General features: G+C 44.9%; 1 protein-coding gene across 4 annotated transcripts in view; it reads right to left on the bottom strand.

Annotated features, from left to right (window-relative positions):
- The window catches only part of aff2 (AF4/FMR2 family, member 2), a 452,626-nt gene that overhangs the window by 17,632 nt on the left and 408,029 nt on the right, over positions 1-26,965 (bottom strand). For all 4 annotated transcript variants that reach the window (XM_055643996.1, XM_055643998.1, XM_055643997.1 and 1 more), the window contains 7 exons: positions 25,240-25,402; positions 22,061-23,092; positions 20,333-20,457; positions 11,246-11,462; positions 5,063-5,190; positions 4,239-4,302; positions 3,931-4,067 (listed from right to left, as the gene is read on the bottom strand). In XM_055643996.1, the coding sequence (XP_055499971.1) occupies positions 3,931-4,067; positions 4,239-4,302; positions 5,063-5,190; positions 11,246-11,462; positions 20,333-20,457; positions 22,061-23,092; positions 25,240-25,402 (1,866 nt within the window). The remainder of the gene's footprint in view (positions 1-3,930; positions 4,068-4,238; positions 4,303-5,062; positions 5,191-11,245; positions 11,463-20,332; positions 20,458-22,060; positions 23,093-25,239; positions 25,403-26,965) is intronic.

The following is a 26,965-nucleotide window of genomic DNA, read 5'->3' as shown; positions in this document are numbered from 1 at the left end:
AATTTATATTCACGTAAATCTTACTGCATGAAATAATTTCTCTATATCTCCCCACTGGTTCTTTTGATTCTTATTTATGACCTCTTTCTTTGTTCACTGACTATTCTTTCAGTGGAGATGTTAGCACTTCATTGAATATAGTTGAATCTTTCAATGAATGAATCAATCAATAAATGGAGGAATCAATCAATCAATCAACCACACTTGCTCATCTAATCTCCATATCCCTTGAATCCCTGGATTCCACAAAGTGATTGGACATTTCCATAGGTATAAACAATGCCCACAGCCTTCCTTGAGAACATTCCTTCTGTCTTCAATCCTAAATCTTTTACCTCAGACAATCTGACATAGAACATAGAATAGAGAACATCACAGGAACATGCCCATCACTGTATAATATCTGTACTGATCACAATGCCATCTCTTATCTACCTGTGAATAATCCATATCCCTCCATTCCCTCCATGTCCATGTGCCTATCCATAAGTCTCGTGAATATACCATATCTGTCTCTACCACCAAATACAGCACCAGGCACTCACCACCCTCTGTGTAGAAAACTTGCCCCGCACATCTCCTTCGAGCTGCCCCTCCCACCTGAAAGCTATGCCCTCTTGTATAGCTTGATATTGCCATCGTGGGAAATAGGTTATAGCTGTCTCAAAATGTTATATACCTCAACCTCCTGTATTCCAGAGAAAACAATTCACGTCTGACCATCCTCTTCCTGTAGCTAATACCCCCTAATCCAGGCATCATTCTGATAAACCACCTCGCCACCCTTTCCAAAGCCTCCACATCCTTCCTCCAACAGAGCAACTAGAAGTGCATGCAATACTCCAAATGTGACCCAATCAAAGTTTTATAATGCTGCATCTAGACTTCCTGTCTCTTATACTCAATGCCCCGACCTATGAAAGCAAGTAAACCATGTGTCTTCTTTACCACTACGTCTTCTTGTGTGGCCACTTTCAGGGAGTTTTGGACTTGGAAGATAGATCCCATATTTTTTCTTTTATCATTCAGACATCCTCAACGAATAGAGCAACAGCGCACCCACATATTTGACACTGTAAATGGGCACTGCTTCTTCACAGCTCTCCTGTTCTGATCTCCATCTCATTGTGCCCATCCTCCTTCTCCAACTATCTGCACTGAACTGGCACAATCCCTCAACATTTCCCCATCCCCAGCTCATTTAACTGATTGATGACCTGATTGCACATTCTTTCCCATGAACCTTTGAGCAATCCCAGCCCTTCCCCACGTTGGACTTCCTGGAAAAATGTAAGAGAAAAATTATGAGAGTTATAGACAGGATAGACAGTTGGAACTTTTTCCAAGAACGGAAAAAATTCAAATACTAGAGGGCATAGGTTTAGGGTGAGAGGGACAAAGTTTAAAGGAGATGTGCGGGGCCGTTTTCTTTTTGCAAAGAGGGTGGTTAGTGCCTGAATGCGCTGTCTGGGGTGGTGGTGGAAGCCGTTATGATAGTGGTGTTTATGAGAATTTTGGATGGGCGTATGAATATGCAGAGAATGGCTGGACATAGATTACGTGCAGGCAGAAAAGAGTTGGTCTTGGCATCATGTTCGGCACAAATATTACGTTGTACTGTTCTATGTTCTATCTGAGTGGACTCTCATTTGCTGCAGGAAACCCAGTTGTCCCAGAGATGACTGGCAATAGTGCTCCCAGGACAATGTGGTCCAACTCCCACCATAACATCCAATAGGAGTATTGCAGTTGGAATACTATAACTTGGTGCACCAGCGACAAGTGATGCAAATTGACCCACAATGGTCACCATTGACTATCGCTCTGTGTTAAATGCATTTTCAGTCATTTAGTGCTGAATGAACAGCACTTCACCATCCAATTCTAGGCCAGTTCTTCCTTGGTTGAAATACCTTAAAAGCCCTACATACCTCAAAGCACTTAACCTTTGATAGACACAAAATGCTGGAGGAACTTAGCGGGACAGGCAGCATTTTCTAAAGAGAAGGAATGGGTGACGTTTCGGGTCGAGACCCTTCTTCAGACCTTTTAACTTCCACTTAACCTTTGCCGTTCTATGGAGCTTAAAAAAAAGACCTTCAGGGACTTCTACCCTTGGGGCCATTCTAATATTTCCAAGGTCAATATTGTCAATATTTCCAATATTTTCTCCAACGTGCAGTGCCTTGCAATGAACAAAGCTCCCCAGTTGAAACATTTGACTGGGAGCTCCCCAGTCAGATATCTACAAAAGTCTACCATAACTTCTTTCTTCTTTCAACCCGTGGCTCTATTTAGAATCTGTTTTTTTTTCAACAAATGGAGCTCCAAATTCAATTTAGGCTGAAACTTAATTTTGGTGAAGTGCATTAGACTTTAGAGATACAGCATAAAAACAGGCCCTTCGGCCCACCGAGTCCGTGCCAACCAGCGATCATCCCATATGCTAGCACTATCCTACACACTAGGGACAATTATAATCTTACCAAAGCCAATTAACCTACAAAACTGCATGTGTGGGAGGAAACTGGAGCACCCGGAGAAAACCCATACAGTTTAAGGTGCTTTTAGAATCTCACAGATTCACATGTGAACATGTTTGCTCCGGTGACCAAAGGTTTGGTGAAAGAACTAGCTTCACAGAACAAATCTTGATGGAGAAGACCAAAATGGAGAGGAGCTTTACTCAGAGCCTCAGCAACTGAATGGATGCCTACTAATGGTGGAACAAGGCTTGTGGATATGCAGGGAAAGGAGGGATATAGATCATGTGCAGGCAGGTAAGTGTTGGCATCATGTTCGGTACAGATATTGTGGGCCAAAGGGCCTGTTTTTGTGCTGCACTATTCTATGTTTTCATGAAAATGGGGGATGATTAAGAAACTACAATTGGACAAGTGCAGAGTGAGTGTAAGGCTGGAGGATGTTAGACTGCGGAGAATTTAACTAATCAAGGTTTATTAACATGACCTGGTGCCTTTAAAGATTTGTGCATGTAAACAACGAGGCCTCTCTATCCTTGCAACTCTATTAAGACTACAGCAATTTATTTATATTGCCTCCATTCCTTACGGTAGCATGGTGGCACAGTGGTAGAGATGCTACCTTACAGTTCGAGAGACCCAGGTTCAATCCTGACTACGGGTGCTGTCTGTACGGAGTTTGAATGTTCTCCCTGTGACCACGTGAGATTTCGACCCACACTTCAAAGAGGTACAGGTTTGTAGGTTAATTGACTTTGGTAAATTATCCCTGTTGTTTTGGATATGGGTGATTGCTGGTCGACATGCACTCTGTGGGCCAAATGGCCTGTTTCCATGCTATTTCTCTAAACTAAACTAATCTAAGCTAAATCAGTCCTGACTGTAAGAATGACCTTAGCCCTATCTGATACTGCAAGATTGGCTTCCTCCCACATGCCAAAGATGTACAGGTTTATAGGTTAATTGGCTTTGTAAAAACTGTAAATCATCCCTGGTGTGTAGGACAGTGCTACAGTATGGGGTGATCACTGGTCAGCGCAGACTCTGTGGGCCGAAAGGCCTGTTTCCACACTGTATCTATAAAATCTAAAGCCCTTCCCTCCCAAGTATATCACATCATCCATCCATCACTGCACTAAATTTCAGACGACACTTGTCTTCCCATCTCGTCAGACTCTTTACATTATTCAGCCATTATTAACATCCTTAGCCTTCAAGGATGTTGAACAGTTTATTTGCTCAAGTATTTACCGAGGAACCACCAACCATCGTAAATTACTTAAACATATAAATTATCAGCAAACAAACAAAAGTCGATTTAAGTGTTAAAGTTCTGAAATATGACATCTTTGTATGGCTCTTAATCTCCAATTTTGATTTCCTCACAGCAGGTTATTAATTATCATTTAAAAGTGATTAGTAAAATTATATTCATAAAGACATTAACCTGATGAGTTCCACCGTCTCGGAATACATGGTATATGGGGATTTTGCCTCTAATGGGTCACGCTCCATGGCATTCCCGCATTCAATGAATGAGAGTGCTGCATCTGCATAATTAACTGCTTTTCCAAACTTATCAAGCTGAAAATTAAAAAAGAAAAGAACTTTAGTGATGTGGATCTCAACAAGAGGCACCACAATTTCACTTCTCACTGGTGACATGGCAGCAGGATCAGCTTGTACCTATTGACTTATGTCATGCCAGTAACAACAAAGGAAGGGAGCAATAAAGCACATGGATGGATATATTACCAGTGCGTCAGCTCGATGTTTCAGCTTCTTGGCCTCTTGCATGTAGTAATCGGCATTATGAGACCTGTAAAACAGTCATCATCAGTCACAACTGGATGTCTACGGTGTTGAGAATCAGTCATCTCTCTGTTACAGTCAAGGAAAGTGATCTGCTCCCAGTCAAGACAAGATTGACTACAGCAACGGGAAAGAGTAGAGGGTGGCACGGTGACTCAACAGTAAAGTTACTGCCTTACAGCACCAGGGACCTGGGTTCAATCCTGACTATGGGTGTTGCCTGTACGGGGTTTGTACATTCTTCCTGTGACCGCGTGGGTTTTCTCCGGTTTCCCCCCACAACCCAAGACGTACAGGTTTGTAGGTTAGTCAGAGAGATATTCCTTTACTTTAGACTTTACATTTTAGAGATACAGCATGGAAACAGGCCCTTCGGCCCACCAACAAGCGATCACCCCGTACTACCCACTAGGGACAACTTACAATTTACAGAAGCCAATTAACCTACAAACCTGATCGTCTTTGGAGTGTGGTAGGAAACCGGAGCACCCGGAGAAAACCCACGTGGTCACAGGGAGAACGTACAAACTCCGTACAGACAGCACCCAAAACTGGGTCTCTGGCGCTGTGAGGCAGCAACTCTACCATTGTGTCACTGAGCCATCCCAATGTGGTTTCCTTTCATGTTCTGTGGAGATAATTTCAATGGAATCCACCTACTGTTGTGCATGAATGGGGCTTGAACTTATAAGCTACTGACTCTTGAGAGCAGACCAATGGATATACTTCCGGAGGTTCAGTACCATGGCATGCAAATGAGCACTCACGTGTCATCAAAAGTCAACTTGGGTCTTCGTGGTTCTGAATGACCATTGGATATCAACATCCAAGTATCCATTTGCGATTGGCTGTTTTCTTGGACATTGCTTGACAAGCTGGGATGCGATTCGTTCTCCTGCAATAAAGAAGTATTTGTTATTGCAAGGAATGAGGTATTTTTCTGTTGGTAGCAAGGCTGATGTGCAATACCCAACAACATACCCAATGTTACAGCACATAAGCACCCATCTGATTAAACGACCATGATTTTATTCGATGTTAGAGCAGTCTCGAGGATCAAGCAGCTTATTCCTGTTGTAAATTTTTGAGGAACTTAAATTTGTAATGAAGATTGGAGGGTGATTGTAAGAACCAGAGGATATAGGTTTAAGGCGAGTGTTGGAAGATTTAATGGGAACCTGAGGGGCAACTTTTTAACACAAATGACAGTAGATATATGGAACAAGCTACCTGAGGAGGTAATTGAGGCAGGTACAATAACAATCTTTAAAAGACATTTGGTCAGTTACACTTATAGGAAATGTTTAAATGGATATGGGCCAAATTCAAGCAGATGGGACTAATGTAGATGGGGCATCTTGATCGTTGTGGATGGGTTGCGCCTAATGGCTTATTTTGGTGTTGCATGACTCTATGACCAACCTGGCACGAGCAGTTGGACATATCCGTGACTTATCTGACCTTAAAGAGTTGCAGCGATGCAGCAGGTAGAGCTGCTGCCTCACAACTCCAGCAATCCGGGTTCAATCCTGACCTCAGGTGCAGTGTGCGTGGAGTTTGCACATTTCCCCTGTGACCACGAGGGTTTCTCTTCCAGGTACTGGGGTTTCCTCCCACATCCCAGATGCATGATTCACTGGCCCTTCATTGGCACTTGGTCAAATTCATGAAACTTCTTCCTTAACTACACTCTGGGAGCACCTTCACCCGAGGGACGTAATGGTTTGAGATAATGGCTCACCAACCTTTTCCCAAAGGCATTAGAGATGGTGAATACACATCGACTTGCCAATTACATGAGTAAATGATCAAAAGATCAATGTTCTGTCAGGCAATTTAGAATCTAGAAAATTTAAAAAGTACATGGACAGGAAAGCTTTAGAGGGATATGGACCAAACATGGGCAGATGGGGAGTGACTTTAGAGGGATATGGACCAAACATGGGCAGATGGGGAGTGGCTTTAGAGGGATGTGGACCAAACATGGGCAGATGGGGAGTGGCTTTAGTGGGATGTGGACCAAACATGGGCAGATGGGGAGTGGCTTTAGAGGGATATGGACCAAACATGGGTAGATGGGGAGTGACTTTAGAGGGATATGGACCAAACATGGGTAGATGGGGACTGGCTTTAAAGGGATGTGGACCAAACATGGGCAGATGGGGAGTGACTTTAGAGGGATATGGACCAAACATGGGTAGATGGGGAGTGACTTTCAGTACTCAGAGGGCACAAATTCTAAGTGTTTGCCATCAGAGCTGGAAAGAGGAGAATGTTGTACTATATCACCATGAGTTGTGATATAAAGTGCTTAGCTTAAAAGAAGCAGAGAAACATATTATTTGAAAAGGAAACTGTATACATACTTCACAGAAAAGTCACAACACATGCACCCTTGTTTCTCGGCCAGCTCTTTGAAAGACCTTTACAATAAATCCCACTCCTCAGTTTCTGGGAAAGGGGGAAGTACAACGGGATCTGGGGGTCCTTGTACATCAGTCTATGAAAGCAAGCAGGCAGGTACAGCAGGCAGTGAAGAAAGCGAATGGCATGTTGGCCTTTATAACAAGAGGAATCGAATATAGGAGCAAAGAAGTCCTTCTGCAGTTGTACAGAGCCCTAGTGAGACCACACCTGGATTATTGTGTGCAGTTTTGGTCCCCTAATTTGAGGAAGGACATTCTTGCTATTGAAGGAGTACAGCATAGGTTTACAAGGTTAATTCCCAGGATGGCGGGGCATGCTGAGAGAATGGAGCAGCTGGGTTTGTATACTCTGGAGTTTAGAAGGATGAGAGGGCATCTCATTGAAACATATAAGATTATTAAGGGTTTGGACATGCTAGAGGTAGGAAACATGTCCCCGATGTTGGGGGAGTCCAGAACCAGGGGCCACAGTTTAAGAATAAGGAGTAGCCATTTAGAACGCAGACGAGGAAACACTTTTTCTCACAGATAGTGGTGAGTCTGTGGAATTCTCTGCCTCAGAGGGCAGTGGAGGCAGGTTCTCTGGATGGTTTCAAGAGAGAGCTAGATAGGGCTCTTAAGGATAGGATATGGGGAGAAGGCAGGAATGGGGTACTGATTGTGGATGATCAGCCATGATCACATTGAATGGTGGTGCTTGCTCGAAGGGCCGAATGGCCTACTCCTGCACCTTTGTCTATTGGACATTTATTTTGGAGTTTACTTTCAGGCTCTATACTTTAGGCTTTGGTTTTTAAAGATTGTACAAAGATATAAAAATGGAATAGTTCTGCTATTCTAATGACTGGAGACCTGCTTTGAAAGTGAACTGGGTCAAAGAAGAATGGTGACTGTGGTAGTAATTTAGATGCTAGCACAGTACACCGTGGTTTAAAATAGGACCTGGTCTAATCAGAATTGGATCGTTTCAGACATTGAATCTGCCATTTGATCATGGCTGATCTATTTTTCCTCTCAAACCCAATTCTCCTGCCTTCTCCCCATAACCTTAGACACCCTTACTAATCAAGAACCTAACAATCTCCGCTTGACACCCAATGACACCTGTAGTCATTTATGTCAATTAATTTCACAAATTCTCCATCCTCTGGCTTAAGAAATTCCTTTCTAAAGGTCCAACCTTTTATTCTGAGGGTGTGCCCTCTGGTCCTAAACTCTCCCACTAGTGGAAATATCCTCCTCATGTTCACTTTATCAAGGCCTATCTATAAACCTATTCTTGAAATAAAAGCAGTAAATGATGCCTTGTCTTTTAACATTGTAAATGGTCACTTGTGCATTTCCCTCTACAGATGCTGCCTGACCTGTTGAGTTCCTCCATCACTTTGTTTTTCCCCTCTTTGCTCAGATCAAGTAGAGATGTGAACCAATTAGGAGGACATTGGGAAATTAGATTTGCGCGGAAGGAACAAATGAGTGATCTAGTCATCATTTAATGCCCATTAGGGTGGTATGGTGGCGCAGTGGTAAAGTTACAGCGCCAGAGACCTGACTACGGGTGCAGTCTGTACAGATTTTTTATGTTGTCCCCGTAACCTGCGTGGGTTTTGTCCGGGATTTCCGGTTTCCTCCCACACTCCAAAGACGTAGAGGTTTGTAGATAAATTGGCTTGGTAAAAATCGTAAATTGCCCCTCCCCCTCGTGTGTGTAGGATAGTGTTAGTGTGTGGGGATCGCTGGTCGGCGTGTACTCGGTGGGCCGAAGGGCCTGTTTTCGCACTGCATCTTTAAACTAAACTAAAGACATCTATTCCATTAAAATGGCAGCGGTCAGAGTGTTCAGGTTCATGTTCTTTGATCTCAGATCCCACTAATTTTTTCTCCGATCAATGAACAAACAAATGTTTCTGCCAACAGTTTGTTGTGAAACTTTCCACCTGGAACATCAAGCTTTCAATCTTTGCATAATGTGTTAAAAAGAAATTGGCTGAATTAATATTTTCTAAAGAGGTTTAAATTCCAGAGAACGTTGCTCTTTTTTTTTTTAACAAAAAGCATTATGCATTCTGAAAATATACAGCTTCATCTCATCTCGTGAATAGACAGAACAAGTTGAGGGTATTATGGTAATTCTGAGACTTTACTGAGCTGTTGCCCTGGCAACAGAATTGAATCAGGTTATGTTCATGATGATGGAAGAAATTGAGTCTAGTGCAGTCGTCCTAATAGCGATATGTATGAATGGTTCAAACGTATAATCTGAATATGAAAAATTCTGTATGAAGGTGCTAAACTATTTATCAAAAATACTGCTGGCTTCTTCCTAATCAAATCAGGCCTGCTTCACGCCCGGCCATTTCTGTCTGAGACACCAGCACTGTCTCTTTCATTCTTGGAGCTGGGAATTTTCATAAACGAAAAGAAAACATTTGTTTCAATTGGCCACGGTGCCCTAAAGCCAGTCACTGGTAAAGGACTGATCAAAAACAAAACCTGGGAAACACACAGTTCATAATGAACATGAAACCAACGTGTATTTTCAGTGTAGGTCCTTTGTAAGATGTAAGATGTTAATACCAGAAATAGGATAATCGGCCCTTTAAGTCTGCTCCGCCATTCGATCATGGCTCCCTCGCAACCCCATTCTCCTGCCTTCTCCCCGTAACCTTTGATTCCCTTACGACTCAACAACCTATCTATATCTGCTTTATAAGTACCCGAAGACTTGGCCTCCACCGCCGTCATTAGTCTGATTTCTACTTGATTTCATTTAATGATCCCCATTTGCTTGGAGTCATTAAAGGCAATGAAATACTTTTGAAGCATTGCCCCTTTCGCAATATAGGAGCCATGTAGCACTGAAGCAGGCCCCTTTGCCCAATTCATCCATGCCAACCAAGATGTCCCATCATAGCCGGTCCCATTTGCCTGCACTTGCACATAACCATCTAAACCTTATCTATGTACCTGTCCAAGTGTCTTTTAAATGCTGTTATTGTGCCTGCCTTAACTGCCTCCTCTGGCAGCTCGTTCCATATACCCACCACCCTCTGAGTGAAAATGGTGTTACCTAGTTCCTATTCATTCTTTCTCCTCTCACTAAAAATCTATGTCCTCTGGATCTTGATTCCCCTACTCTGTGTAAAGTACTCTGTAAAGTACATTCACCCTATCAATTTCCCTCATGGTTTAATACACCTCTCTAAGATCACCCTTCACCCTCCCAAAGCCCTCCAAATAATAAAGTCCAAGCCTATCCAACCTCTCCCTACAGTTCGGGCCCTTAAATCCAGGCAATATTCTCGTAAATCTTTTCTGCACTCCTTGGAGCTTATTTGTGCACAGCAAACACCTCCATATTGCAATGCGTTGAGCCTCTCGTGATGTAGACTTAAACAGTCTAGGGTATTGGCTAGGGTATTGGCCGATTCACCTCTACCCCATTGAGCATGTTGCATGTTGTCTATGGAACTGAATAGCTACAGAGCTGAGAACTATATTCTGCACTCTGCAGCCTTTGCTCTACCTATTGTACATGAATTCAACTTGATTGTACTCATGTCGGATGTATCTGATCCTTTTGGACAATAATAAACCTTAAACCTAAATTGATTCAGAAATCGGAGGTGCAAATGGACTTGGAGTGCTGGTGCAGTTTTCCCAAAAGGTTAATTTGCAAGTTGAATCTGTAGTAAGGAACGTGAATGCAATGCTAACATTTTTTTCAAGTGGGCTAGAAAATGAAAACAGGGATGTAATGTTGAGGCGTTATGAGACACTGGTCAGACGGCATTTGGAGGATTATCAGCAGTTTAGGGCCCTATATCTGAGGATGGAGGTCCTGAGAATGATCCCGGAGATGATTAGGTTAACGTATGATGAGCATTTAACGGCACTGGTCCTCTACTCGCTGGAGTTTAGAAGGATGAGGGGGTAGCTCATTGAAATCTATTAATACCTATCATTGAAAATTACCGAATATTGAAAGGCCTGGTTAGAGGGGATGTGGAGAGGATTCCACTAGTGGGAGAGTCTAGGACCAGAGTCCATAGTATCAGAATAAAAGGATATACCTTTAGAAAGGAGATGAGGAGAAATGTATTTCCTCAGAGGGTGGTGAATCTCTGGAATTCATTGCCACAGACGGCCATAAAGGCAAAGTCAATGGGTATTGAAGATTGACCGGTGCTTGATTAGTAAGGGTGCCAGTGGTCATGGGGAGAAGGCAGGAGAATGGGGTTGAGAGGGGAAGATAGATTACCCATAATTGAATGCTGGCAGACTCGATGGACCAAATGGCCTAATTCTGCTCCTATATCTTATGGTCTAACATGGAGAGGTCACATTTCAGGTAAGGTGAAGGGTCTGAAGAAGGTTCTCCCGAGATGCTGCCTGACCCACTGAGTTACTCCAGCACCCCACTGTTACCCCAACTACTCTCTCTTCCTTGCACAGATGAAGTAGCCGTGCGTTTCACACCATTATGTCTTTCGTGGACATAAGCAATGAAGAAGAGGAACTCACGGTGGTGTTTTTTGCGTGGCACGTGGGCTTGTTGTCGGGTTTGCGGTGTTTGTATTGCGTGGAGGGCTGTGAGGCACTGCTTGGTACGGAGTTACTGCTGCTCTCCTGGCCAAGGAGCTCGCTCTCGTTTATTCCGCGTTTGGACTCGGGTTCATCCGGCAGTGGCGAGAGCGGAGGTGGGAACTTCCGGTCCCTTTTGGTCAACTGTTTTGTTAACCTAGGAGAAGAAAGAATGAATGTTCCAGGATTGGACATCAGAGGCAGGGAGCAACAAAACATTTCAGTCGGCCTTTCTCTCACCTCATGATACCGGAGGACACTCAACCTATCGTAGCTGAGCTATCTCTCGGGGTGCCTTCACTTGTGGCACATTGGTACAGCCGGTAGAGCTACTGCCTCATATGCCAGAGACTCAGGTTGGATCCTGACTCCAGGTGCTGTCTGTGTGGAGTTTGCAGGTTCTCCCTGTGACCACAGGGATTTCCTCCGTATGCTCCGGTTTCCTCCCACATCCCAAAGACGTGCTGTTTTGCAGGTTAATTGGCCCTCTGTAAATTGACCCACGTTTGCAGGGAGTGGATGCGAAAGTGGGATAAAAGAACTAGTGTGAACGATTGATCAATGGCGGGCATACACTCAGTGGGCAGTAGAGCCTGTTTCCGTGCTGTGTCTATAAACTCAGGGAGCAATTAGCCAAACAATCTGCACATCTTTGGGATGAAGCTGAAAGCCCCAAAGGAAAGCCTCACAGTCGCAGAGTGAAAGTGCAAACTCTACACAGAGAAAACATGCAAATTCCACACAGAGAGAATATGCAAACTCTACATAGTGAACAAACAAACTCTGCACTGAGGGAACATGCAATCTCTCCACAGGAATAACGTGCAAACTCTGCACAAAGAAAATGTGCAAACTCTGTACAGGGAGAACGTGCAAGCTCTACACTGGGGAGAATGCAAACTTTACCCAGTGAGAACGTGCAAATTCTATACGGAGAGAACGTGCAAACTCTGCACAGACAACACCAGAGATCAGAATCCAACTCTAGAATGTGAGGCTCATCGAGAGATAGAGCATGGAAGCAGGCCCTTCAGCTGATCAAGTCCATGCTGACCATCAAAGACCATCAAAGATTTGGGGTGGCATGGTGGCACAGCAGTAGAGTTGCTGCCTTACAATGCCAGAGAACAGGGTTCAATCCTGACTATGGGTGCTGTCTGTATGGAGTTTGTACATTCTCCCTGTGACCACGTGGGTTTTCTCCAGTTTTCTCCCATACTCAAAAGGCATACAGGTTTGTAAGTTAACTGGCTTTGGTAAAATTGTAAAAAAATATATAAACCTTGTGTATAGCTTAGTGCTAATCTATGGGCATCACTAGTTGGTGCAGACTTAGTGGGCCGAAGGGCCTTTTTCTCTAAATAGTAAGATTAAACGAGAACTTACCAGTTCGAAGTTTGATCGTTATTTTATGAGGAGTAACGTTGAGGGATTACGTGAAGAATCCGCCAGGACGCATGCGTGTCATTCTTCAAAGCAGCGGTGTGATATCACAGATAACAGTAATGACTGAACATAGTAAGATTAGAGAAGAGGATACCAGTTGAACTGTATGATCAAGGGTGGGAGCGGAGGGCAAGTAATCCCTCGACGTTACTCCTCATAAAATAACGATCAAACTTCGAACTGGTAAGTTCTCGTTTAATCTTACTATTTTACTTCGGAGTCATGTGAGTGACTACGTGAAGATTTCAAAGCTCTGTGATTTCATGCCGTGGAAACGAGTCCATGCATCACATCTGCCTTAATTGACTAAGGGAGGAATTGTGTTAACATATTTAAACATGAATCCGACATTGAAATCCATGATAAAGTTATTAACAACAAATTATAGCCCCTATTTCATGGGGTGAAATCATATTACAGAACTTAAAATTGATTCTGCAAAAGTTCCAGGTTTAACCACTGGTTTATGGTAGAATTGTTGGAACGTTTTTTCCCTTGACCATCCTGCTGTCTCCAGGATTTGGTCCATCGGTACGTCCAACTCCATAGCTGCCGATGTAGCTGCAGCCCTGGTGGAATGAGATTTGAATATGTTAGTATCCACTCCAGTTGTTGTTAAAACCTGTTTCAGCCATCTGGAAATAGTTTGAACCAACACTTTTTTGTGAGGTTGCTTGTGGCTGATTAGTAGTGCCATCTCATAGCCTCTGATGCTTTTGGTGTTCTCCATATATAAAGATAAATGTCTTATTATAAAGAGACGATCATCTATCGGGTAAGCCCATAATTCTATTTTGAGGCCTGATGGTCCCGGTCTGTTCTGTTTGACTAATTCGTGAACATGAATAGTTATATTTCTTGTTAAGGAAGTCATATTGTTCAGCCTTAACTTATGTAAAGACTGTACCCTTTGTGCTGTGACCAAAGCCATTTGCATGACTGTTTTGTGCGTCAGTTTTTGCAGGGACAGAGCTGTTGCTGGAGACCAGTTCCTTAGCAACGTTAAGACAATACTCACATCCCATATTTGAGAGTACCTGGTTCTTGGGGGATTGATATTAAAATTCCCCTCATAAGTTTGGTTACAATGCAATACAATTTATTTGTCACTTGAACCTCATAGAGGCTCAAATGAAATGTTGTTTCTGCAGTCATACACACAAGAAAAAAAGACCCAAGGCACAACACAATTTACACAGACATCCATCACAGCGCATCTCCTCCTCGCTGTGATGGAAGGCGAAAACTTATCTCTCCCCTGCACTCCCCATTCCCCTCCCGATGTCAGAGTCAAAGCCCCCGGCGGGCGATGGCAATTGTCCCGCGGACATTAACGCCGCGCCGGGCGATGCAAGGCCACGCTCCGGGTCTTGTTGTTGGAGCCCCCGGCGGGCGCTAGCAAAGTCCCGCAGCCGTTGAAGCCGCGCCGGGCGATGTAAGGCCCTGCTCCAGGTACTCCTCGACCCCGCAACTCGGGCGGGAGAAGTCACCGTTGCGGAAGCCCCAAAAATCGGTCTCCCAGCAGGGACCCGTGGGCTCCCGATATTACTGTCCACCGGACCTGCGGTTGGAGCCTCCGAATCTCCGGGGGCCGGGTCGCAGCAGCGCGCCACTACTGCTCCTCCCGCTCCGAACTCGGCCAGCTCCGCGATGGTGGGTAAGTCCGCAGCTCCGTGACTGGAGCCCCAGGTTATTCCTGCTGGAGGCCGCTCCACGTTGCTCAGCCCCAACGACAACGGAGACCCGACAGGGAAAAGGTCGGGTTCTCCGTGCAGGGGAAAGATTTTAAAACGTTTCCCTCCCCCCCCCCCCCCCCCACCACACACACCCCCCCAACCAAAAAAAAAACTACATTAAAACGGGACAAAAAAATAACAAAAATACAGACGGACTGCAGAGGCCGCTGCAGGGTGAGTCCCAACAGAATGACACTCTGATCCTCGCCATAGATATGCTGAAAGGGCACTTCTGGCGCAGTTAATGGCACTGTAACTGAGCCCCTCATCATAATGGAGGCCTGCCAGGAATTCCAGAACAGACGTTATGTTCATCGAGCTGTACGTGATGTTGTTTCTGTGACATATATTTCCCATTTCCTGATGTATACCAGATATTGTTTTTTGGTGGACTGCCTGTGAGCCGATGAGATAATGTTCAATGTTCGGTCCGTCAGTCCCAGTTCAAGTAGAGGTTTCTTTAAACTCTACATATTAATAAGTTTGTCGTATTATGACATGGATGGCTATCCCCAGTTACGGGATGAACCAACAAATCTGGTCATTTCAGGATGGTGACACATGGTTCTAAGACCATGTCGAGTATCACAGGGAACTATGGTTGAGTAGGCCAATCGGGCACTATCAAAATACCAGACGCCGAGTCTTGTTGTATTTTGCGTAACACCCGACTGATGAGGCAGAAAGGAGGGAATGTATAGAAAAACAATTTCCCCCAATGCAGCGAAAAAGCATCTATCGCTGATGCCCCAGGGTCTGGTTCCCAAGAAACATAGTTTGGTAACTGGTGATTGAGTCTAGATGCAAATAGATCGATATCTGGTGTTCCATACCGTGCTACAATATCAGCAAATACTTTTATATCCATATTCAATGTTGTCATTGAATTTGCGTGACCTGGTGCCTGCCTCTGAATTTAGGTTACCTGGTAGGTAAGTAGCTGATATCTAAATATTTCTCTGGATACACCATTGCCAAATTGTATTAGCCGATTGTCACATGATGTCGATTTGATTCCACCCATATGGTTAATATATGCCACCACGGTGGTATTGTCAATCTGTAGTCTAACATGCTGGTGATATATTCCAGAACAGTATGACTTTAGGCCATAGAACGCACCCAACATTTTAAGGTAGTTTATGCCAAGTGTCTGTAGTAATGATTCCTCCTGTGCATTCCATCTACCTCCACAGCTGGGGATGGAATTGGTAGCACCCCAACCAAGTGCACTGGCATCAGTTTGTAGCACCACTGAGTGGTTGCTGATAATGATAGGGCTGGAACAATGCCGAATGTTATCCCTCCACCATTTTAATTCCATCATTGCTTTGATTGGTAGCTTCATTGGTCTGTCAAAATGACCAGCATTCATTTTGAGTGCTTGTATTTTTGCCCTTTGTAAATTTTGATAATACAAAAGTCCAAATTGCGTGGCTGGAAAAGCAGCCACTTTTTTGCCAATCACCCTTGCTACCAATCTGATAGATGGTTCACTGATGTCAATGAGGTTGTTGCAGGCCTCAGTTAAGACTGTCCTTTGGTAAAGTCACCGACATGTGAACTGAGTCAATAGTGAACCCCAAATAATCCATATGGTGGAAGGCGTTAGTTTAGATCTAACTGGATGGATGATAAACCCCAGTTTCTCAAACAATTGTTTGGTGGCTGATACAGCTAGTTTGGCTAATTCCAAAGGTTAGCCCACAATCAATATGTCATCTAGATAGGCCATGATCATGTTTTTGTTTCCGAAGAAATGCTAGGGCTGGTTTCAAAATTTTTGTAAACGGCCTGGGGCTGATGTTAATCCATTTGGTAGAGCTCTATACTGCCATTCTGCCCCATCCAGTTGAATTTTAAATAACGTCTGTGATCAATCCGTATAGGTACTAAATAGTAGGCATCTTTTAGGTCGATGCTGGCCATGAAGTAGCCTGTGGAAATCAATTGTTTGGCAGTAACAAAGGTTTCCATTTTGAAATGAATATCCAATTTGGTCAAATCTATGATGATGCGACAACCACCATCTTTTTTGTTTTTGGTAAAGATATTAGATACAAATTCCAGAGAATCGTGTTGGGTTTTTTCAATAACCCCTTAGCGTGGAGTCTCACCAGTTCAGCATGTACTTCCAATTATTCTTTTCGTGAAAGTACGAACGTTCGGTTCAGTACATGCTGAACTGGGGGGCTATTTTTGTGCACAAATTCAATGGTATATCCCTGGATACTGTTTAGGATATAAGTGTCTGTTGTTAATGCACTCCATACCTCTCAAAAGAAGTGTAATCTCCCACCGATATGTGTATTAGCCACACTTCCTATAATTTGTAAGGGACCAGACCCACCTACCTCCATGGTTGCCAGTGGAAAGTTTACTTCTTCCTGTGTAGTCTTCGAGGAGGTTGAGGCGTCAGTGTCTGGGTTTGGGTTTGGGGTTTGAGCATTTTCCACAAAGGCCGGTCTGGGCCATGGCCTAAAAAAGACCGCAGTCCTGTATGTCCGGCCTTTGAGCTTTCACCAGCTTCTGATTGTCTTGCTCTGCTGGTGGGTGCGTAAGGGTGCGGTCTTTGAGTGTAGGAGGTCCTTCCTGTTGTCGCCTTTGTGAGCCCCAGGGTTTTTGCCTCATCAAGCTCCTTCTTTCTCCTTCCTGCACCGCCTGCACACTTGTTGTTTGTTCAGCAAACCCCTCTTCAGGGTCAGCCCAGAATTGCTGGCTGCCCGCAACTCCGTGGTTCTTTCCAGCCAGTGCAGCCCTTGTGGACCCTTGTCCATAGTTTCCCCTGTGAAAATCAGCACGGGAAACAAAAAACGACCGCAGGGTAATTCCCTTACCTGCCGGTCTCGGTTTAAACTTGCCGCTGCGGGGGAACGCTCCCTCCGCTTGCCGTTTTGACTTGTCAGAGTCAACGGCTCTGATTTGTGTAGTCTTCCCGCCCGGCCGTGGTGTTGATCTGGCCGGCGCGGGTGCTAAGTCGGGCACAGCTGATCCCACTCATGGTGATGCTGGTGCCTTCAGCTGCTACTGGCTGCCCGCAACTCCGCGGTCCTCCCCAGCCAGCTTTAGACGCAGCCCTTGTGGACTCTATTTTATGTCCAGTTTCCCCCTGTAAAAAACAGCGCGGGAAACAAAAAACGACCGCAGAGTAATTCACTTACCTGCGGTCTCGGTTTCAAAATTACCGCTACGGGGGAACGCTCCACCACGCCTGTCGTTTCGCAATGCGTGAAGCGATATGTCACGCATGCATCCTGGCGGGTTCTTCACGTAGTCACTCACGTGACTCCGAAGTAAAATCTATATTTCTGTATCCCTAAACTAAACTAAACTAAACTAAACCTATTTATGTTAATTTTACATGAATCCCCTTTATTCGCGCCACATTGCCTGTAGCCCCCTCAGGGGGCAATTTAGAGTTGTCATTTATCCTCTCAACCTGCCTGTCTTTGGGATGTGGGAGGAAACCCACACTGTCACGGAAACATGCAAACTCTATGCAGACAGCAGCCGAGGTTAGGATTGAACCAGGTTCTCTGGCGCTGTGAGGCAGTAGCTCTATGTACTGTACCACCGTACTTCCAATTTGTCCAGCTAAATGAAGCCTGCTTAATTTATTCATTTAAGAGTCAAAGTGAAGTGTGTTTAATAGTCTTCTGTACTGACAATGAAACACTGAAATTCCTACTTGCAGCAGTTTTATAGACCCATAAATGCAATGCATACAAATAAAATATAATAACGAAAAACATTTCAATAAATTAATAACCATAATAGCCATAATGATGCAAAACCAATGTCCTTAGTGCAACCAAAGGCACAATCCATAGAAGTTCATAGTTGCAATGCTCAAGAACCTGATGGTTACTGCAAGAAGCTATTCTTGAACCTGGTATCAGGTTCTTCCTGTACTATCAGGAAGAAGGTACAGCAGTCTGAAAACCATGGGAGTGAGGCTCCTGTACCTTCTTCCTGATAGTAGGAGCAAACTGAGAGTGTGGCCGGGGTTGTGTGGGTCCCAGATGATGCTGGCTGTATTTTGGAGGCAACGCCTCCAGTAGATCCCTTCGATGATGGGGAGTTTAGTACCCATGATGGACCAGGCTGTGTCCATCACTCTCTGTCATTTCCTTCATTCCTGGGTGCTCAAGTTGCCAAATCAGGCAACTTTCGACATGAGAATATTTCTGGGAAAACCAAAATGTATTGCCCGTCTCTAATTGCCTTGCAGGATAATTTTAGTGTCAGCCATCGGCAAATCTAAATCCAATTGCAGGCAAGGATGGAGGATTTTATTTCCTTAAAGAACATTAGTCAGCCACATGGGGATTTATGGCAATTCAGTTTGTCCGCACTCACCACTCCTGCCACCAGCTTTATATTCCAGTTATTAAAATTATATGAATTTAAATTTCCACATATGAGGTGACGGGATTTAAACTTACATCTATAGATCAAAAGACTAGTAACTTAATGAACAAATACCCATTACCAATTTGTCTCAGATCTTTATCTACACCAGGCACATCCCATTCTGCGTTTGTCTTTTAATCTTGTCCCTTCCTGCAGGGGCGGGCTCAGGATAATACTTGTTACATCAACAAGAATAATTGCTGCATTAAAATCATCACAAAATCTAATTATGAGATTTTCCCTTTCCAAGTGCACAGTTCATTCGTAAATGACTTTCTGAATCTGCTTCGGATGATTTTCATTAATTTTCCATGTAAAATGTAAATTTTTAATATCATTGCTCAATCTTTTCTGGTTGGAATATGAAAAGCTTAAAGGGACATTTGAGTTTTTTTTTTAAACCCACGCTATTGCTTCCTCTCCACTCAAATGTCCAAAGCTATTTCTTCTTCTCCCGCTTCTCATGGGCAGCAGATACAGAAGCTTGAAAACACGCATCACCCAGACTCAGGTACAGCTTCCTCCACTGTTTTGGCCTCTGTACATTGCCCCCAGTGTGGGATGTGAAATTGGGATAACATAGAACTAGTGTGCGGGTGGTTGTTGGTCGGCGCGGATTCGATGGGCCGAGTGGCTCATTACCATGTTGTAGCTGAACTATGCCTTATCGTGGACACTGGACTTTGTCTTTGGAACTGGTGCTCTACAATGCTATTCAACATCTTCCCCTTTGATCCATCCATGTACTTGATGATAGTTTATCTGATTTGATTGAACAACGTGCAAAATAAAGCTTTTCACTGGACCTGGTTACGTGTGATAATAATAAACATAAACCTTTTCTCTCACCCCAACAACAAAATCTTCCACCTCTGTTTCCCTCTATATTTATTGTATTTCCCCTTACATGCCTCCCTGCGCACCTTAGCTGTGGTGGGAATGAGTTTCCCCATTCGACCCACCTTCTGGAGCAAGGCCAGAGGTTCACTGAGTTATCCCAAGTGCCCGTTACCAGTAGTTATCCCACTTTCTCATCCACTCCCTACGCACCAGGGTCAATTTACGTAGGGCCAATTAATCTACAAACCCACATGTCTTTGGGGTGTGGGAGGAAAGCGGAACATCAGGAGGAAACCCATGTCATCACAGGGAGAACGTACAAACTCCACACACGCAGCACCCGAGGTCAGGATCGAACCCGGGTCTCTGGCGCCGTGAGACGGCGGGTCTGCCACCTCCGCCACTGGGCCACATGGTTTAGTTGAACAGTGCATGAGGCTACAGAGAGAACAGAGTGGACCAGGACTGAAGGCTAAAGTAACAAGCAATGGGAAGCCAATGTCATGCCCTGTTGTGTGGTCAAGTGAGATCTTGAACGTACATGCTACGTTTATAGTGGGCAAAAATGGCAGTAAATTAGAGGGTTGCTTACTCTTTACTGCTCAGGACCTTGTGGCTGGAACTTGCCGAGCAGCTGGCGGGAAGAAGCATCGGCGCCGTGGGTTCCTTCTCTATGTGTTGCTTCTTGAGTTCGCACAGACCTTCTGTGTTCTCCATCTGCGGGAAGGTACATGGAATCATTACAGGATCACCCTCGATCACCCGCGAAAACAGGTCCTTTGGCCCAACCTGTCAATGCTGTCCAACATCCCCCATCTACACTACTCACACCTGCATGGATTTGGCCCATATCCCTCTAAACCTATCCTATTCATGTACCTGTCCAAATAGTTTTTAAATGTTGTAATAGTACCTGCCTCAACTACCTCCTCCAGCAGCTCGTTCCATATACTCATTTTGCCCCCTTCGTTCTTATTAAATATTTTCCCCCTCACCTTAACCCTATGTCCTCAGGTTTGAGATTCCCCTACTCTGGGTAAAAGAGTGTGTATCGATCCTGCCTATTCCTCTTGTGTTATTATACACCTCTAGAAGATCACCCCTCTTCCTCCTGCACTCCAAGAAATAAGGACCATCAAACACCTATTTACATCATTCTATTACTAAACTAATTTTATTCTTGCCATCTACAAACGATGACATCATCTAACCTCATCTACTGCAGCCAGTGTTCCTGCTGTTCCTGTACAACAGCAAGATGAAGTGTAGATTTAGCGATGGTTTCGCCGAGCACTATAGCTCAATCCGCCAAGGCCTGCCGGATCTCCCAGTAGACAACCATTCCATCTCCCCTTCCCATTCCCACACTGTCCATTCTGTCCTGGGCCTTCTCCATTGCCAGAATAAGGCCACACACAAACTGGAGGAACAGCACTTCATATTCCACTTGGGCAGCTTGCAACTAATGGTATGAAATTCACCAATTTTAGGTAAAATTCTCAATTTTTCTAACCATCTGCCTATCAAATAACCCTCCTCACCTGTTTGCTGATTTAAGACTATAGAGATGCAGCAAGTTAGCAGGCTCTTCAGCCCACCATGTCCGTGCAGACCAGCGATCACCCTGTACACCAGCACTATCCTACACAATAGGGTCAATTTACAATTTTTACCAAAGCCAATTAATCAACAACATGTTGTTTAAGAAGGAACTGCAGATGCTGGAAAATCGAAGGTACACAAAACATGTACATCTTTGGAGTGTGCGAGGACACCGGAGCATTTGGAGTAAATCCACGTGGTCATAGACAGAGCGTACAAACTCCGTACAGGTAGCACCCATAGTCAGGATTAAATTTGGGTCTGTGACACTCTGAGGCAGTAACTCTATCGCTGCGTCACTGTGCCACCCCGAAAATGGCTGTGATTATTTTGGCTGCTTTTCTGAGGCAGGGTGAATGTAAAAGGAGTCGATGGTGGGGATGTTAGTCTGTACGATGGACTGTATTTACACAGCACCTTTCATGTGGAAAGGGTTACCGAACAAAATTTGATATTGCACTCCGTACAGATCCGGACAAAACGTAGTTAAACAGGTAGGCTTTAGGTGAAGCTTGAAAAATAAACGTTGCCAGGATCGAACCTGGGTCTCTGACGCTGCAACTCGACCGCTGCGCCACTGTACTGATCTGAATGCATATCTCCAGACTTTATCCATGCCATTGGATTGCAAGTAACATAGCCACTGAGGAACCACATCTTGTTAAAATGCCATTTTCAACCTTATTGTTCCTCAATAGAGTAAAGCCAGGTCACTCACCTTGTGTTTCCGTTTGGTTTTAATGGTGTTTTTATCCATCACCGTTGAAGGGGACTGATTGTTGTGTTTAATGTTGGGTGGTCTGACCTCTGGCTTGCCCACCACGTTTTCTTCCACTGCCAGTCCAGGGACCCGGGTCAGAAGGCTGAGATCTAATTTCACCCAAAGTGACTTGATCTCCTCGTAGTCTCTCAGGGGAGATAGAGGTTCGTTCTGCGGGAGTGGGAGAGGCGAGAAGGATAACTCTTCCAAATCGATGGGCCCTTTGTCCAGGGCGGAGCTGTCCATGGGGCAAACGTTGGGGCAACCCGTCGCGCCCACGCAGTCCTTGGTTTTCACCGAGTTGCTGGTCACGGCGGGAGGGGCCACGGCTTTAGCCGCAGCCACTGCTACCACTTCCTCCAGGTCCGTGTGAGAGTCTGATGAGTCCGTCTCCACAAACTCCCTCGACTTAGGCACAATCTTACCAGGCACGCGGTGCTTCCTCTTCTCCACAGGGGCCGGCACGGCCGCCGTCGCTGCGGCAATGCTCCGTGGCTCCTTCCTGGCCCCTGCCTTGCAGCCGCCCGCTTTCCCCTTGGCCTTGGCTTGGTCGGCCGAGCTTCCTCGCCCATCCCTGTCTTTGGGGGTACTGCTGGGGTTGCCGGGGCGAAGCCAGGCATGTTCCTCGACGCTCGGAGCCCGTTCCACCCTCCTGGGCTGCGACTTGCCCGTGGTCCTCCTCGACGGAGCAGGCTCGGTGTGCACGGGGGACTTCTGCCTCGCTGGCTTCCCTTCCGCCACTTTCTGAGTGGACCTCGGTTTGGCTTTCTCCCTGACGGGCACAAGTAGGACTCGATCTTTGGAATCTGCCTGAGGCAGTGGAAGGACCTGCTTCCCTTTGATCTGCGTGTCAATCTCTTGGTTCCTCTGGGACAGCGGATCACTCAGCTCATCGCAGTCGGTTTGGTTGTTGATGATGGCCTTGCTGTGCGACGTAACTTTGTTCAGCCATTTGTCCAGCTGCCACTTGTTGGTCGATGGTGGTTCAGGCTAGGGGGACAGAAAATAAATCGTCACTTCACATGAACAGGGTAGGGTCAGATGGATACGGGCCAACAGCAAGCAAATTGAGTTTATTTTAGTTCAGAGACACAGCGTGGAAACAGGCCCTTCGGCCCACTGAGTTAACACTGACCATCAATCACCCATTGTGTTAGAATCTATTTCTTTCGGTGAAGCATTTTTAAGCTACAAAGTTAACACATTTACAAAGTCCAAACATAAACCGTCCTTTATTCAACTGTGAAAGCGGAAATTGAAAACTGCATTAAACATGAAGTAGTATTTAATTCCCTTCAGGGATGGCAATGTGACCTCAGTATGTGACTCCAGATCCAGCATTATGAAGCGGGCATTAAATGTCCACTCCATCTCAACTCCACGGCAATTATTCAAGGTTGAATTGATTAATTGATTGAAAGATTCAGCATGGAAACAGGCCATTGGACCTCTGAGTCCATGCTGAACAACAATCTCCCATTTAAGTTAGAGATACAACGCGGAAACAGGCCCTTCGGCCCACCGAGTCAACACTGACTAGCGAACCCTGCACATTAACACTATCCTACACACACTAGGGACATTTTACATTTATACCAACCGATTAACCTACAAACCTGCAGGTGTTGGGAGGAAACCGAAGATGTCGGAGAAAACCCACACGGTCACAAGGAGAACGTACGAACTCCGTACTGACAGCACCCGTAGTCGGGATCGAACCCGGATCTCCAGCGCTGTAAGTGCTTTAAGGCAGCAACTCTACCCCTGCGTCACCATGTCACCCTAGTGTCACTAGTTCTATCTGAGAAGAAAGAAACTAACTAAATAAAGTTTGCCCTTCTCACCTTAAAGCTATACTATCCTGTATTTGATATTATTACTCTAGAAACGAGGTTGTGTCTTTCTACCTTCTCAAATCCTCTCATAATTATGCCTGCATTTTCTCTGCAGGTGCAACATTACATTCTGCATGGTTATGATTGAATTTCTGCATGGGTGGTGTACTTGGATAGCACACAAAACAAGGCTTTCCACTGACAATGGCCCAAGTGACAATAAAACCAATACCAAATACTCATTGAAGAAGGGTCCCATCCTGAAACGTCATGCTCTCCAGAGTTGCTGCCTGACCAGCTAAGTTACTCCAGAACTTTGTGTACTTTTGTGTATTAACCAACATCTGTATTTAGACTTTAGACTCGAGAGATACAGCACGAACAGATCATTTGGCCCACTGAGTCAGCGCTGACCAGCGATCACCCCACACACTAACTCTATCCTTCACACTCAGGACAGTTTCCAATTTTTTTCATCAAAGCCAATTAACCTACAAACCTGCACGTATTTCTAGTGTGGGATGAAACTGGAGCACCCGTAGAAAACCCACACGGGGGTGGTGAGAACGTAAAACTCCGTACAGACAGCACCCGTAGTCTGGGTCGAACCCGGGTCTCTGTAAGGTGCTGTAAGGCCACAACCCTACTGCTGAGCCACTGTGCCGCCCCACAGGAGGTCACTAATTCATTCTATCAATTAGAAACCTCAAGATGAAGGATGACGTTTCGTGGGATGACTGAATGGAGGTGACGGATGCAACGTGCCTTTACGGCCACCCGCAGTTGGGACTATGAGAAGGTGCCAAAACCTGGTGACTCTTGCATTTGGACAGTGGCCTACTTCTGTGCATTATGTACCTAACTGGGGATTGCACTTATGCAAGGCATTGGTCCTACTGATCTGTAGGCGACAAAATAATTTCACTGTACTTTGGTACACGTGATAATAAAGAAACAATTGAACTATTAGGTTGGCAAGATAATGCAGTGGTATGTCATTTTTCTCCAGAAATTCTGCCTGACCTGCTGAGTTACTTCAGCACTTTGTGTCTCTCTTTAATGCACTACAATGCTGAGAACTATATTCTGCACTCCGTATCTTCTCCTTTGCCCTACCTATTGCACTTGAGTTTGACGTGTATATTTATGGAGAGTATTTTGTGATCTGATTATTATCTTAATATTACTATGATAGTATTATGTAATGTGATCTGCAAAAACAAATCCTTGTACCTCGGTGTACATGACAACAATAAACCTGAATTAGACTGGCACGTGGCCGCATGCTGCCCCCTCTCCTACCTCTGGTGTTGCGGTGCGGGGCGCCTCGTTGCATTCACTGTCACTGGAGGTGCTCTCGCTGTCCGAGTCGGACTCCGAACTGCTCCCAGACTCGCTCGAGCTGCTGCATCCGCCGCTGGAATGACCGGAGGCGGCTCCGTGGGTGTTCTGCAGAGCGCTGGTGCTGTCAGGGGGAAAGGGAGAGTTAGCCGGGTTTAAAGGTTAAACGAGGCACGTGCCAACTGGTCGGTACCCCTGACATCAGCTGAGGACCTGCAGGGCAATGGATACATCATCTCATGAGAGGAACAGCCGATCTTGCCAATGTACAGGAGGCCACGTTGGGTTCATTGGATGCAGTAGATGAGGTTAGACAATGTATATGTTAGTCAATGGAGAGAGTAAAATTGGATTAGATCAGTGCAGACAGCACCCATAGTCAGGATCGAACCCGGGTCTCTGGCACTGTAAGGCAGCAACTCTACCGGTGTGTCACTGTGCCGCTCTTAAAAAAACATTTTTTTCCTCAAAGAAGGGTCTCAACCTGAAATGTCACCCAAATGTCTGAAGAAGGGTCTTGACCTGAAACGTCACCCATTCCTTCTCTCCAGAGATGCTGCCTGTCCTGCTGTTACTCCAGCATTTTGTGTCTATCATAAATTTTTCCTTTAAGCAGTTTCTATCACTCAGCTTTTCCCAACAGAAAATTACAGAGATAGAGCTGCTGGATCATTGCACCGGAGACCTGGGCTTGATCCCGACCTTCTGTGTTGAGTTTGTACATTCTCCCTGTGACCATGTGGGTTTCCTCCGGGTGCTCCAGTTTCCTGCTACATCCCAAAGAGTTGCAAGTCTGTAGGTTAACTGCCCCTATATAAATTGCCCCTAGTGTGAGGGGAATGGATGCCAAAGTGGGATATCATAAAACAAGAATAAACTGGGTGATTGATGGTCGTCGTGGACTCGGTGGGCTGAAAGGTCCTGCTTCCTTGATGTGTCTCTAAACTAAACTGGGTGGCACAGTGGCACAGTTGCCAAAGACTAATGTTCGATCCTAACTACGTGCTGTCTGTGTGGAGTTTGCATGTTTTCCCCATGACCGCATGGGTTTTCCCCAGGTGCTCTGGGTTCCTCCCATATTCCAGACTCGTACAGGTTTGTAGCCTAATTGGCTTTGGTAAAGATTGTAAATAGTCAATTGTGTGTAGGATAGCGTTAGTGTATGGGGATCACTGGTTGGCGCAGACTCGGTGGGTCGAAGGGCCTGTTTTCTCACTGTATCTCTGAACCAAACTAAACTAAACAGGGAATCAAAGGGAGTGATCCATATTGTCCATGTTTTCTGTACAACCATTTCAGCACAACTATGCTGTTATTAAATGATCTTCAACACATCATTTACTATAATCTTGTGATAAATTGCCTTGAAGAATAATTTCAGCACTTTCAGAGATCATAATGTGCAATGACTTGCCTTAAAAATCATTAAACTTCTTAATATATTAAATTATTGCTTGCCTGCGCAGTAATTGTGTAAAATCAACTGTTATGGCTGTGCTATAATGTCATGATATTCCTCAGAGAGACAGTGTCGTCAGCTAAATCAAACGTATCATCGCAAAATTACGACCAATTAAATTTAGTGAAACCAATTAAAGTGGTCAGAATTTATTTGATCGATTACCCTGGTTTAAAGCCATTCTAATTCACTTAGGACCATTCTCCTTTCACATACCTGCTGGTAAAG

Source organism: Leucoraja erinacea, chromosome 12 (assembly GCF_028641065.1).
Source record: "Leucoraja erinacea ecotype New England chromosome 12, Leri_hhj_1, whole genome shotgun sequence".
NCBI lineage: Eukaryota > Metazoa > Chordata > Chondrichthyes > Rajiformes > Rajidae > Leucoraja > Leucoraja erinaceus.
Note: the sequence above shows the minus strand (reverse complement) of the source record. Positions and strands in the feature narration are given on the sequence as shown.